Raw genomic sequence first — 13,235 nt, forward strand, 5'->3', positions numbered from 1 at the left:
TGAGCTCAGAAGGCATTTAAATGCCTCCTGAGCTCACTGGCATCATGCCACAGTGGCCACACAGCTTCAAAGAATTCCCTGGGGCCCAGCGTGTCTGGCCCATGGACAACTCCAATGAACCAAATGGACCACCTTAAAAAACCCAGGGTCCATGGGCATTCTATCAAAATTGCAAATGCTCAGATTAGGCAAATGGAACGTGAACCGGCCCCCAGTCCATGACAAAATTAAGTCCATGGACAACTATGTGCCCATCCCTACACCTCCCTCCTAACTAGGAGCAATGCATCTTGGCATGTCTCATTCCTTCCAATAGTCACTAGAGGTCACCAGAGTTACAGTGAAAAAATGAAATGTTTGTGTTTCAGATGTTTCAGACGCTGCCCCTCCAACTCCCTTTGTTGCTCGCTTCTTGAACACCAGAGCTATGAAGGAAACATTTAGGAGTTATATGGAACTGCTTGTTAGCATCGCTCTGGACCCAGATACAATGCAAGCACTGGAGAAGAGTAATGGTAGTTTGTTCACCCTTTTGTTTATGATAACTTACTGTTTACGTATTATGTGTGTATTCAAAAGCTATATATTGGCAATATCAAAACAGGCACATGCCCATATTGTTTCTAGATAGGCTTGGAGCTTGCCAGCCTTGTAACAATAGCTCTTTATATCTCTTGGAAGCAAGCATGGACTGGGAAATCATAATGGCTGGGAGCAAGCCAGGCTGAGTGGCCCTTGTAATGCTAAGCATTGCTAACTTCTTGCAGGTTGGACATATTTGCTTCTGGCTGCCAGTAGCCGTCCAGGGCAAGTGGCCTACCAGGAACTTACCCTGTAAGTTAAATGGCCAGTCCTCCCCTACTTGGAAGTCATTTTGGAAGAGTATCCTGCCCTCTGGAGACTTTTTGTAGCAGAGGGGACAACAAAAAGCATAGCCCTTTGGGTCCTGGCTGTTAATTTTGATATATTTTGCTTCTACAGTAGAATTCTACAGTATTAATAAGTACAGTCGAAGCTTTGTTATCCAGCATTTGATTACCCAGAATGCTCAGTTAACTGGCATTGCCCTAAGGGGAAGCTTCTCCCCCACAGCCACCCTACCCTCATGTCTTTGGAAGTGTGCCCCACTCCTGTCTCTTCTCCTGGGTGGTTGCTGCTGCCAGTTGATGTCATCCTTGGTTCACCTCTCATCTCCCTCAGACTGTCAGGAGCCAGCTCTGCCAGAGGGTTCCTGGGCAGCTGACCCACATGTCTCTCTGCTGCATAGGACAGCTTTGTAGCTCGGGGGATGGGGAAGGTTCCTACCAGGCTTGGAGGCTGTGGTATTTGGTTGCTGCAGATTCTGGGTAGGAAGAAGAGCACGGCAGCACTCTGGCCCATTCGTTTTAACTGTAATAGCTGGTTTTTACTGCCACCACTCACAGTATATTGTATTATATACTTATGCAAACCAAATTGGAGGAACACTACATACTGTGGACTATTCAGAATAAATGTTGTTTCAGGTAAATCAAAGTTACGTTTAGGTATAAAAATGAATTTGCATTTTTAATAAGCTTATCAGTTTGGGCTCAGTATTCTTACAGGGTTTGATATAAACTTCATGGGAGAACTTAAAAAAAAATCTTATATTTGGTGAAACGTAAGCTAAAAGTAAGTGGGGAACCGTGAGATATGGTGGCGCAGGAATCTCATCCTCTCCCCTTGCCCAGTGGGCTACCCAGTTGCCAGTTCCCACTCACCTGCCTGCAAGGCTGCCATTTCTGTGGCTCCTGGGGGGGGGGTCCTGCTTCTCCTCCTCCCATCATTTCCTGTCTGCAGCACTTCCAGCTCATGCAGCGCCGTGGAGGCAGCAGTTCCCATGCTGCCTCCCATCAGGAGCACCACCTCAGCCCCCGGCTATCCCTTCTGGGAGACCGTGAGACTCACAGAGGGGAAATCCCACCCTCCCTCTTCTCAGTCACTGAACCACCCACTCACCAGCTCTTGCTGTTCTCTGTTCAAATGAACAGTTGTTGCCTCTGCAGCTTTGGGGGGGGGTAGCAGTTCCTGTTTCTCCTCTCCTGTCCACCTGGCACACAGACACTGCCTCAGCCCCCCAACTCTTCCTCCCTTTCTTTCCTTCTCCCACCTATAGCACCTGTACCTGCCTGGCTCAAGCAGTGGTGGTGGTAGCAACATCTCCCACTCCTCTTCTTGCTGGGTACAACCAGCTCTCCCTTTGCTGCCTCCACCACAAGGAGGGTGGATGAGGCCAGTCAACAGAGACATGTGGTCTGGGCAAGTGCAGACAATCTTCCTCTGTTTTGGGGGAACTTAATCCTCCTTTTTAAATTTTCAGATTTTTCTGAAGTCTGGGTTGATCCTCTTTCCTATTAGGACCAGTGATACACAATTGGCACAAGACTCATTTTTTTATTATTTGTATGTGATATCTATTATTTTTGTAATCATTGCTGTCCCTTAAACCGAAAAGATATATTTGAAAATCTGTGTCAAAACAAGTTAGGGTTGAACAATTGATCTCTACATATCTGTTATCCCAGATACATATTTTTTTCGCAGCAAAAAGATCTACATTCCTTTTTTTCTAAGCTATAGCTCAGAGTTGCTTTCAGTTCGACAATCTCCAGCCATTCTTGCCTGAAATCATATTGTGCATGTGCATCTGTTCCCTGAGGATGATGGCTCACAATTCTTTTCCAGGCAGTGGCTCACAATCCCTTTCCAGGCAGCACATGGCCCAAAGTCCCATCCTGACGAGACAGATGTGCACATTGGCAAAGGCAAGAAAGCCTGCTGCATCCTGGCTGAAATCTGTCAGAATGACAAAGAGAGATCACATGCCTATGTGTGTCTAAGACGAGGAACATGAGGGTTGGGGGCAATAGCAACATGTGATTACTGAGCCTCAGACCACAAAGACAAAGCAGTGTTTCTCAAGGTGCCGGTCATCCCATTAGGTGAGAGGAAAACTAGCAGAGTCATGCAGAACATTGTTCAGAATAGAGCCAAGATTTTGTTTCCTGTTGCAGGTCCCTGACTCAGTTAAATCAGAGTGGATGTGAAAGACTTTTTCCTCATCATTCTAGCTGCTCTGTCTCATTCAGCTTCCTTGGTGTCTTGCCTTACTTCCGTGGTATTTTTTGAATTAGATACAGAACAAAGTTTGAGTCCAGTGGCACCTTTAAGACCAACAAAGTTTAACTCTGGGTATAAGCTTTTGTGTGCATGCACACTTCATCAGACACCACATGCGCACAAAAGCTTATACCCGGAACTAAACTTTGTTGGTCTTAGAGGTGCCACTGGACTCAAACTGTGTTCTGTTGCTTCTGACCAACACAGCTACCCACCTGAATTAGATAGTTATTTTTTTTAATGATAAACATTAAGTGGTCTGCCAGTAAAATGCAGCATATTTGAAGCATGCAGAAGAAAACATAGATCACCTGATTTACATAATGCTACATAAACCTGTTCCATTAGTTCACAAAAAAAGCTGTTTACAATCTGAGATTTAAAAAAAAATATATCTAAATTAGCCGGTTCAAAAGAAGTAATGTTAGTTACAGCCCCCTTATCTTGTAGAGAGAGATGGATAAGTGCTGTACCGTAACCCTTTACAGTGAGTTGGATTCTACAAAATGCCAAGTTTAGAAGCGGATTGTTCTTTTCTCCAGCAGCCCCTGTGACCCTAGAAAAGCTGTTGCTGAGGATCAAGTAACCCATCTAGACATGTATGATGGGCCCCTGCTGCTTCTTCACTCTGAGGCAGATTTTTCCCACCGAAATTCTTAGTTCAGGTACTGAGCTATCCCCCAGTAGCGTGATAATATTTGCACTTTTATAAATCTAAATCTCCCACCCTAGGACAGAATCTAATTTGGCTTTTGCCCAGCCCAGGAACTTGTCAGGAGAAAACAAGAGCCCTCTTTTTGGATCCCTTGAAATGGCACTGGAGACTGTGTGCAATAAACAGCAATAAAATATTTTATTTAATAGGCAGGGTTGGAATGGAGTAGTCAGGAATTGGAAAAGCTAAGGTAAATGTTGTTGGTAAAACAGTATATATTTCAGTTGACAGACAAGATGGTGTTGAAGCAGCTTATTTTCACAAATTCTTGGTTTTTATCAATGAGAGATGGTTGACTAAGTCCTTTGGTTTCAGTTACTATGTTTCTGCATATAGTTTCCTAATAACTGTTCAGGTTTTCTGGAAAGGTCACTCTTTTAGTGTATCAGATTCTTTCCTCTTTTCTGAAATCGGAATGTGTCTTCTTTCCCCTGAGTTCCTTTCACAAACAGTCCAGGGACTACCTCAGTGCCAGTTCCCTGTATAACTGGATAGGACTTATATTTCTTCCCTGAAAATATAATCCTGTTCCTTTTGACCTGATTGGAAGCTTCATCCTGCTACCCAGTCACTCTTTGCCAAAATCTCAAACCCCAGTTCTTGGCGTCTGTGTGAAAATGTACTTCAGCTTTAGCTGACAGTAGACTCTGAATTCTTAGATGGAATTCTTAGGTTGTGTTTAACACAGCTAAGATGAGGAGTCTCTCCCTTTATTCAAAAGATGAACCTTTCTGACAGACTTTTAGTCAGACTCTTCAGACACCCACTCCTTTAGCTGAGCTTTTACGGTACTGAACAGCAGGGGTAATTTCCTGCAGGAGCGCACAGGAGCGGAGCTCCGGCAGTAAAGCGTCCAGGGGGTGGGCACATGCAACAAGCCCCACCCCCTGCTCCCAGCAGCCCTCAGTCAGAGCAGGAAGCAGCCAGGTAAGTTGCAGAGCCCCCCCAGTCCAAAACAGTCCAGTGGCACCTTTAAGACCAAGTTTTATTCAGGTACAAGCTCTCCTTCCTCTGCAAGGACAGATCTGCACCTCCTCCCCCCCCCCATAGCTAGGAATCCAAAACAGTCCAGTGGAGCCTGAGCAGTGGGTGTTGCCTTCAGACACACTTTCAGGTGATATCAGGAAAGATGAACCTGTCTGACAGACTTTTAGTCAGACTCTTCAGACACCCACTCCTTTAGCTGAGCTTTTACGGTACTGAACAGTAACCACTGCTAAACACAAAACAAACTCACTCTGGCGTCAGCACACAGTGGATCTTATATTTTCCTCAGCTGGTGCTGGCCAATCAGAGAAAAAGAGCAGCCTGTCACTCAAGCTCAACATTCTTGAGCAGAGTTAACTGTTCACCTCCCTTCTCTGGTTTTGCAGCATTAGGAAAACAGTGTTTCAAATATAGTCCATCACAACATGACTTATTGGGGGGGGGGTACAGTAAGGAAGGGAAATCAACCTCCCCTCCCTTATGCTGGTGGAAAGTTTGGCCTGTCATCTCAGATCTGTGAGTGCAAAGGGTTGGGGTGCTTTCATCCACTTCACCTTCTTTCTGTGGCCTCCTGTGCCACATGGCATTTTTTTCCAGAAGTGTTCCCAGTCTTCAGCATTGGTTTTTCTGGGGTCACTGGATGGCTAAGGGAAGGGGAATGTCGGGAATATCTGCTTCTTGCATTGCTGGTTGTTAGGATCCCATCTGTGTAGTACTTGAAAGGCTGAATACAGCAGATAAGCAGCTGGTTTCATGGGCTTAGTGCCTGCTTTTTATATGTTGGTTTGCAGAACTTTGTTTTGAGCTATAACAAATAATCTCTGTGGAGTGGCAGATATTGGCCCAAAATGCACTGCTGTTAAGTGGTGATGAGGTACATTCTTTGTAAAATCTCACAGGACTTGGGTTGTGAATCAGTATATTTGGGACTAGGGAGGAGAACTGGAATACAGTAAAAACTGTGCTAACCGGCATCCTTGAGGAACCACGGTTGCTGGTCAACCAGGCATGCCAGTTAACCAAATGGGGGACCCACTGTCTGCTCTTCCACACCCCGAGCAGAGGCAGAGGAGGAGCAGGCAGCAAGTCCCAGTGGATTCCTGGTTATATGCATCACTGACCATGGCCAGAACAAGTGGGGGGGGGGCTCGCTGCTGATGAGCTATGTGGCAAGGCAGGGATGTGAAGTTTAAAAAGCACCTCATTTCAGTTCTTTAAATCCCTGCCCACTGAACAGCTGATTGGCAACATAGAGGCAGGAAGCAGTGGCTCCTGGCAGTGGGAATCCTGGCCATAAGTCCTGACTGTGAGCTAATGGCATACTTGGAGTCCTCTCTACAAGTGCTTGTCAGTTTGGTGTAGTGGTTGAGAACGGCAGACTCTAGTCTGGAGGACCCAGTTTGATTCCCCGCTCCTCCGCATGCAGCCAGCTGGGTGACCTTGGGTCAGTCACAGTTCTCACAGAGCTCTCTCAGCCCCACCTACCCCACGTGGTGTCTTTTGTGGGGAGAGGAAGGGAAGGAGATTGTGAGCCGCTCTGAGACTCCGAGTGAAGGACGGGGTATGAATCCAATCTCTTCTTCTTCTACCACTGTAAGAGCAGCCAGCATACCAGTTAACTGAGTGCCTACAACAGTTCTTACTGTATATTGTATGCTTCGCTCCATCTGATTATTTTACTGATTCTGTTTCTTGTCTTTATAAGATGGCTCTATGATGCACCTCACTTTAAACTCTTCTGTGCTTGAAGTATGATTATAATCTAGTTGGTACTATACCAATTATGCTACAGATGAACAAAGAATTGTCCTTTTTTTCAAAGCATAGAGTTATATAATATTTGGGTCTGTTCCACCTGTGCGGCTAAAGAAAAGTGTTCGTCATAACCTATTCTAACCATGCTTTCCATGTGCACTACTGCGGTGGACTAACTGGCCTGATGGCGTGATGCAGGTGTCTCATTTCAAAGTTTTCTCATTTTAGCACATTAATCAAACCTTTCCTACAAGCATGAAAACAAAATATGTCATCGCTTGCTATCTTTTTGAGTCCATCGCCATAGCAGTGTGCTCTGCTTGCTTTCCACTTGTTTTGAAGTATCGTATATTGCCTTTTTTCCTAGATGAGCTGCTTTTGCCTCACATGAGGAAAATCGATGGTATGCTGAATGAAAATAGAAAAAGGCTGCTCTCCAAATTACATTTAGAGCGCTCTTTCAAGGTACAGGTTGTTTGTTGTTTATACTCTTTACATTACTGGAAACCTTTATGTAAAGTGTTGTCTAATTTAGGTAAGGCAAATAAATAACTGACAACAGTTACTGCTAGATTTCTATTTCATTTTACTGTCTTATGATCCTGTATTATCAAATGAAAGGAGGCTTTGCCATATAATGTTATTCTGTATCTTCACTTAAATGAAGTAGCGCCTCTGGACTGGATTGCCTCTAGAGATTTTTAAATTATATGTAACTGTGATTTCTGTCTAGTCCATTCATTGTTTGCATTATAGAAGGATCTTGTTAAACTTCTAGCACACTTCATCTGACAGATTTTCTACAGCAAAATCCTTTACAATCTGTCCATTTACTGCTTTTATACTGTTTTAAGGCTGCTTTGGAAAGCTTTCCTGAGCTAACAGTAATCAATCGTGATTCTAAAACAAAAAGTGGGATGAGTGGAGTTTCAAAAATCAAGATGAATGGGAAAGCTTACAACAAGAAAACACTGAAGATTTCTAAAGCAACCACTAAATTAGCACAGGTGAGTGTGTTTCTGCTGCCATGTTTCTCAAAATACACTGATACAATGCAGAATTGTTTCTTGATTGCTGGTTTACATAGATATTTGAACTTTCGTGCTAAATGCGATACTTAGATTTTTTTAAGCAGTTGGCATATTACAATATCTTAAATAAAATGAGTTTTCATTTTCTCCCCTAAAATAAATGTGGGTAGCTGCTGTGGGAGATAAGTAGTAACCTACCTCCACCATTCACTGTGTTGATTAATTCTGAAAAAGAATCAGTAGGCCTCTCCACACATACACATATTTTGGCAGTTAATAATTCTTAAAAACCTGAATATATCTACCATAATCTCTTGAATGATTGAGAAAACCTATGTGAAATTACATTGTACTGGAAGTAAAGCAGAGCAGTTACACTCAGTCTGATGTTAGTACACTCCACTCTGTATTTTCCAGCAGATATTCCCAGCTACACTTTACTTACGAAAGGATGGGATAAATATTTACAGGCAGAAACCTGCTGTCTGAAGTTGCCTTCACACCTAACAACCGTTTGTTTCTGCAGGAGTTTGCTGTAGATCCAGAAAAAATACCATTGTGTTCTTTGTATCACTCACTCCATCACTACAAATATCACATGTTTCTGAGGTGCAAAGTAGAGGTGAGTGTTCCTCTATTTTATGTAGTCCAGTTGATGCAACAATCAGATCACTACAAGGGGGGAACCCTCAAGGACTGTACCCCTTCCCACCCCCCAGACAACGTCCCCTTTTCCATCCCCCATCTTCAGCTTTCCCTCCTTCCCTTCCCCGGCAACCTCTCCCAGGGAAAATTCTGGCCAAGTTGCACAGTACCAGCTCCCAGTCCCAGACCCAGGTGCATGGTAGGGAACCCAAATGACTTGTGGGGGTGCCTACGTTTCCCCTGTATTCCTACACTGTTCCCTTTTTCTTTCTTCCTAGGAATCTTGCATCTTCTCCCTTTCCCCCGTTCCCTTCTCACCTTACCCACCTATCATTTTACTTTTTATCTGGGCCTCCGTCTTTGCCTATATTTACTATTTATTCACTTCCTTTATACCTCACCTCTGTCCACAATGGGGACCGGATGCAGGTTGTATTAGTCTCCCCTCCTCCATTTTTCCTCGCAGCTACCCTGTGGGTTAGGCTGAGAACGTGTGACTGGCCTAAGGTCGCCCAGTGACCTTCTGTGGCAGGGTGGGGGAACCAAACCTGGGTCTCCCAGATCAGTCTGAAATTCTCGCCACTATTCCATACTAGATTTCGTGCAGTGGCTGCTGTTGGACAGTAGTGAGAAGCTAGGCCTGGGTGAGTCATGGAAGTCACATGGTTGCTGCAGGCCCTGACCCTGATGAAACCTCCTTTAAGGCCAAAATAGCCCTGGAAAGGGCCCTGCCCCCTTCCTCCTGCTGGTTACTGAGAAGAAACCAAGGCACGAACACTGGCAATACAGTGGCAGCAGCCACTGAAGCATTGGTTTCTTAAAGCGACAGGCACTGCTTCTGTCATCTTGAGGAATTTTATCCCCCCCCAATATTTTTATGTTTCCCCCCCTTTATTTTATAGTTCAGATTCTTCCACCAACTTGGGGCTTTTCTCAGGTTTGTAGGAAGATCTGTCTGGTTTACTCAGGGCTTCAGTCTCCTGATTTAAGTATCCACAGATGAGGCTATGTTAAGAATTAAATGTTTTAAATATACAGTTAATATCATAGAATCTTGGGGGATTCTGTGGTCGGTAGTAAATGTGTTTAAATGCCGAGCTTTTAAAAATGTGAAAAGCTATTGCTGATAACTAGTGTAGGTTCTTCAAGTGCTTTGTAAGTAGGTCCATATATGGCAAAATATGTTAAATGTTGTAGTAGTTCCATAAGTATTAAAGCTGGTTTCCATGGTGCCAGTCCATCAGCAGTTCTTTATGGATTGATATTAATGCAAATAGGTTGCATTCATTGATCCATTGGCAATAAGCATCACAGATCTTTCCCCTGTTTCCTTCTCACATAAAAGTTTATTTGTGGAGTTGTGTGACCATAAAATCACCCTCCTACCTCTTGATCATAGCAACTCTGCTGGCAGAAGGTAAGAGGGCTGATTTTTACCCCCCTTTTTCCTCCTTTGTGCAGTCCCCTTGATCTGCATGGTTATTGGTCTGCAGGATCCTATGACACTGAGGATCAACTTTTCTGGGGCTGGAAAGGGAGATGAACAAGGGAAAGATCCACATCCTCCCATAGATAGATTATTGGATCCCACCCAATATGTATACAGCTCAGGCAGAATACTTTCCAGTACCTCAGGCAAAGTATTTTCCAGTTTTCCAGTGTGCAGTTACTTAGTTCCCATGCATTAAGGATGTGATGTATATTTAAAGAACCTAACTTACCACTATTTTAGAAAAGTGCTACTGATGTATCAGTGTATGGCCACTTAATTTCTCTATGTGTTTATTTTTCCAGTAGAGTTTCAGGACTGTAGGGCTTTCCTGGACTACATATTTTATGAAATAACTGTAAAAGTTTTGCACAGGATCCATGTGTCTTTCTGCAGCAGTTACTACACTTCTTCCAGGTTTTCAAGAAAACTTTTTTACTTAGGAAATGCAATTCACCCCTCTTGCTAGTACTTTCCAATAAAGTGTGTAAAATATTGTGTGTGTGTCCCCCTTTGGATAGTGCCTGTGATCTCAACTGATATGTCTCCTGCCTTCCTTATGCTGACATATAGCTGTGTTTATCAAACTTTTTGAACTCAGAGCCAGTTTGGTGTAGTGGTTAAGTGCGCGGACTCTAATCTGGGAGAACTGGGTTTGATTCCCCACTCCTCCACTTCCACCTGCTGGATGACCTTGGGCAAGCCGTAGTTCTGATAAGAGCTGTCCTTGAAAAAAGAGCAGTTTCTGTCAAGAGCTCTCTCAGCCCCACCTACCTCACAGGGTGTCTGTTGTGGGGAGAGGAAGGGAAAGGAGTTTGTAAGCCGCTCTGAGACACCTTTGGGTAGTGAAGGGCAGGGTATAAATCCAATCTCTTCTTCTCTTCTTCTTCTTCTAAACTTAAGCTAGCTCTCTCCCCCAACCCCAACCAAGTATAGTATAAGTTTAGCACTTAAAGGGAATTTTGTATAAAAATGCTGTTTCAGTCAAGAAAATACTTTGCTAAAAGCACTCTCAAGTGACACTGCACTTAGTTTTGTTTTATGCTGAAGTTACACATCTGTCACAAAATAAATATTGGTGGTAAGTGGATGCATAGATTAAAAGTCACAGCTCTTACTGAGGGTAAATACTGGCAAACTAATCATGTCCTGCTTGTTTTGTCTTTTCTCAACAGATTTCTTCTGTTCAAAAAAAGAATGCAGATCTAGGCCAGGAGGAGATTGTACAGCACTGCATGAAAAATATGAAATGGGTAGAAGACCTCTTTGAGAAGTTTGGTGAACTTTTGAATCATGTACAACAGAAATGTTCATAAGAAACTTTGTCCCAAATATCATGTTTTTCTACAACATTCATAACAATAAACTTGAAAGCTCAAAGAAGCTCTGGTTAGCCTAATCATGCCAGACTCTATTCTAGGTCAGTGGAATTTGTGGTGTTCTTGGTTCCTTGGCTTATAAGGAAAAATTATGCTGCCACGTAAATGGAACTACAAACAAACCTCACGGCATTTTTAACCTGAAGAATGATTTTTGTATTTTGTAAACTCTTGTATTGAAATAACGTAGGTTTATTTTTGACAAGATGATCAAAGCATGCACTATATATATATATATATTTTTGGCTGTGATGAAAGTAACACTTAAAATATCATGGCTTTTTCTGACTCTGAATATTAGAAAGAGTCTGGGTTGGTAAACTAATATTTACATTTGGCTGACTTATTAAGTAGATCTTGTACATTTTGTAAACAGAGCTAGTGTGACAGAAAATTCTGTATATGAAAAATCACCATCAGAAATGAAATTCTTGCTCTATGGACTCCTTTTACTGCTGTTATGTTCAGGAGGCTGAACATGGAGTTGGTGCAATCCTGGGACTGGTATTTTGTGTCAAATTATATTGTAATGAAAACAATGACCTATTTCCCCTTTTTTTGTTTTTTGAAGAAAAACATTTTCCTTTATGATGTGCTTTTTTCCTTTGGAAAGAAATTAATTGTACATTTTATCTCACTAATAGTTGTATTTTTCACAGAGAGAATATTGTGACTTATAATTGTTTCATGTATCTTTGTAATACTTTCTATTGTTTTAAGTAAATCCTGTTCATTTTTTATGTTAATTTCATATTGTAAACTATATATCTTGAGAAACATTTTGTTTATACAGGTTTCCTTCAGTGTTAACCAGGAATAAGATGTGCTAGACTTTATAAGTTTGCTCTGTAAGTGTAGTTGTGTTTAGACACTGCATTTATTTTTCTGATACATAAGAATAAATTTCTTAGTAAAATTGGATGATTGAGAGTTTAAGTGAAAAGCTACTACACCTGTCTTCTGGAAAACAAAGATTGATGCAGTGTTAAAACACAGCAGGCATAGTTTTGTTTTAGAACTGGTAATGGCAGAACTGTTTGCTTCTTGGTGCCTTTGAACTCCTCAAACATATTTTGTACTTTTCTCCTTTGAGTTATTTTTAATCAGTTGGGCTAGAAGGTCCCACTTAGATGACATGTATTAATCTGTAATCAGTAGGAATTCTTCATTTGCCAACAGAATGCCTTACCTCAGCCACTAAGTCCCGTGCTTGGATTTGTGAAAAGACTGAACATATCGTCATCAGATAATTTATAAAAAAATAATTGATTTGTCCTTTCACTGCCACTTAGTGCCTTAATTTCAGCCAAGAAAGCAGGATTCCTTGTTCACTAGCCAACCAGGATATTCTTATAATGTAGCATGGTGTATTTTCCTTAGTTGTAAATATGTTCATTGCACCTTAGATTTGTAAAGTATAATGAAGGGCTGTGATAATGAGCAATTAAACTAGAATTTCAAAATATTGAAGGACAACATTTTGATCTTGATATCTTTGTTTATGTTGGACAACTTCTGTCCTTTCAGTTGTTTTTTTGTGGCTACAATACTGTTTTCTTCCGTTTTGGGGGGGCAGGGGAGATGCAAGAATTGAAAATTTGGTAAATTACTTGATTGGTTTTTGGGAAATGACCATGTGTCTTGAAGGTTCCTTATACTGCACTTGCCTTGGATAAGCCAGATTCTATTACTGTGACTGTAGGTATGTTGTACTTCAGGTGGTCCTATACAAGAATTTAATTGTCTATAGGTTTACAGTGTTAAGGCTGCATTTCGATCCTCTACCTGAAATTATCTTATCTCTTTTCACATTTTATTGGTGAGATACAAGATTGCCTGCAAGGAAGAAGCCATTACTGCTGAATCATATCTAAAACCTAAGCATACACGTGTTCCCAAGAAAGGGGGTATAGAAGAGATGCTGAGTTGTCATTCTTATTTCTGCCTTTAGAATTCAGAATTTGCAGATGAATCAATCACTTGATGGTTCACAAGTGTTAACAGAAAAGAGTTCTACAATCAATTATACACTGAAAGGCAGTGTAACATATAATGATGTACTCTAGTGGAACAAATGAGGGCTCGATGTGTGC

General features: G+C 42.1%; 1 protein-coding gene across 1 annotated transcript in view; it reads left to right on the forward strand.

Moving 5' to 3' along the window:
• QSER1 (glutamine and serine rich 1) overlaps nt 1-11,268 on the forward strand; it is a 59,015-nt gene extending 47,747 nt beyond the window's left edge. Inside the window, exons 9-13 of the mRNA XM_015409786.1 lie at nt 369-515; nt 6,966-7,063; nt 7,453-7,605; nt 8,156-8,251; nt 10,939-11,268. Of these exons, the coding sequence (XP_015265272.1) occupies nt 369-515; nt 6,966-7,063; nt 7,453-7,605; nt 8,156-8,251; nt 10,939-11,079 (635 nt within the window). The 3' untranslated portion in view covers nt 11,080-11,268. The remainder of the gene's footprint in view (nt 1-368; nt 516-6,965; nt 7,064-7,452; nt 7,606-8,155; nt 8,252-10,938) is intronic.
• The last annotated feature ends 1,967 nt before the right edge of the window (nt 11,269-13,235 follow it).

Source organism: Gekko japonicus, unplaced genomic scaffold (assembly GCF_001447785.1).
Source record: "Gekko japonicus isolate JY-2015 unplaced genomic scaffold, Gekko_japonicus_V1.1 scaffold113, whole genome shotgun sequence".
Lineage (NCBI taxonomy): Eukaryota > Metazoa > Chordata > Lepidosauria > Squamata > Gekkonidae > Gekko > Gekko japonicus.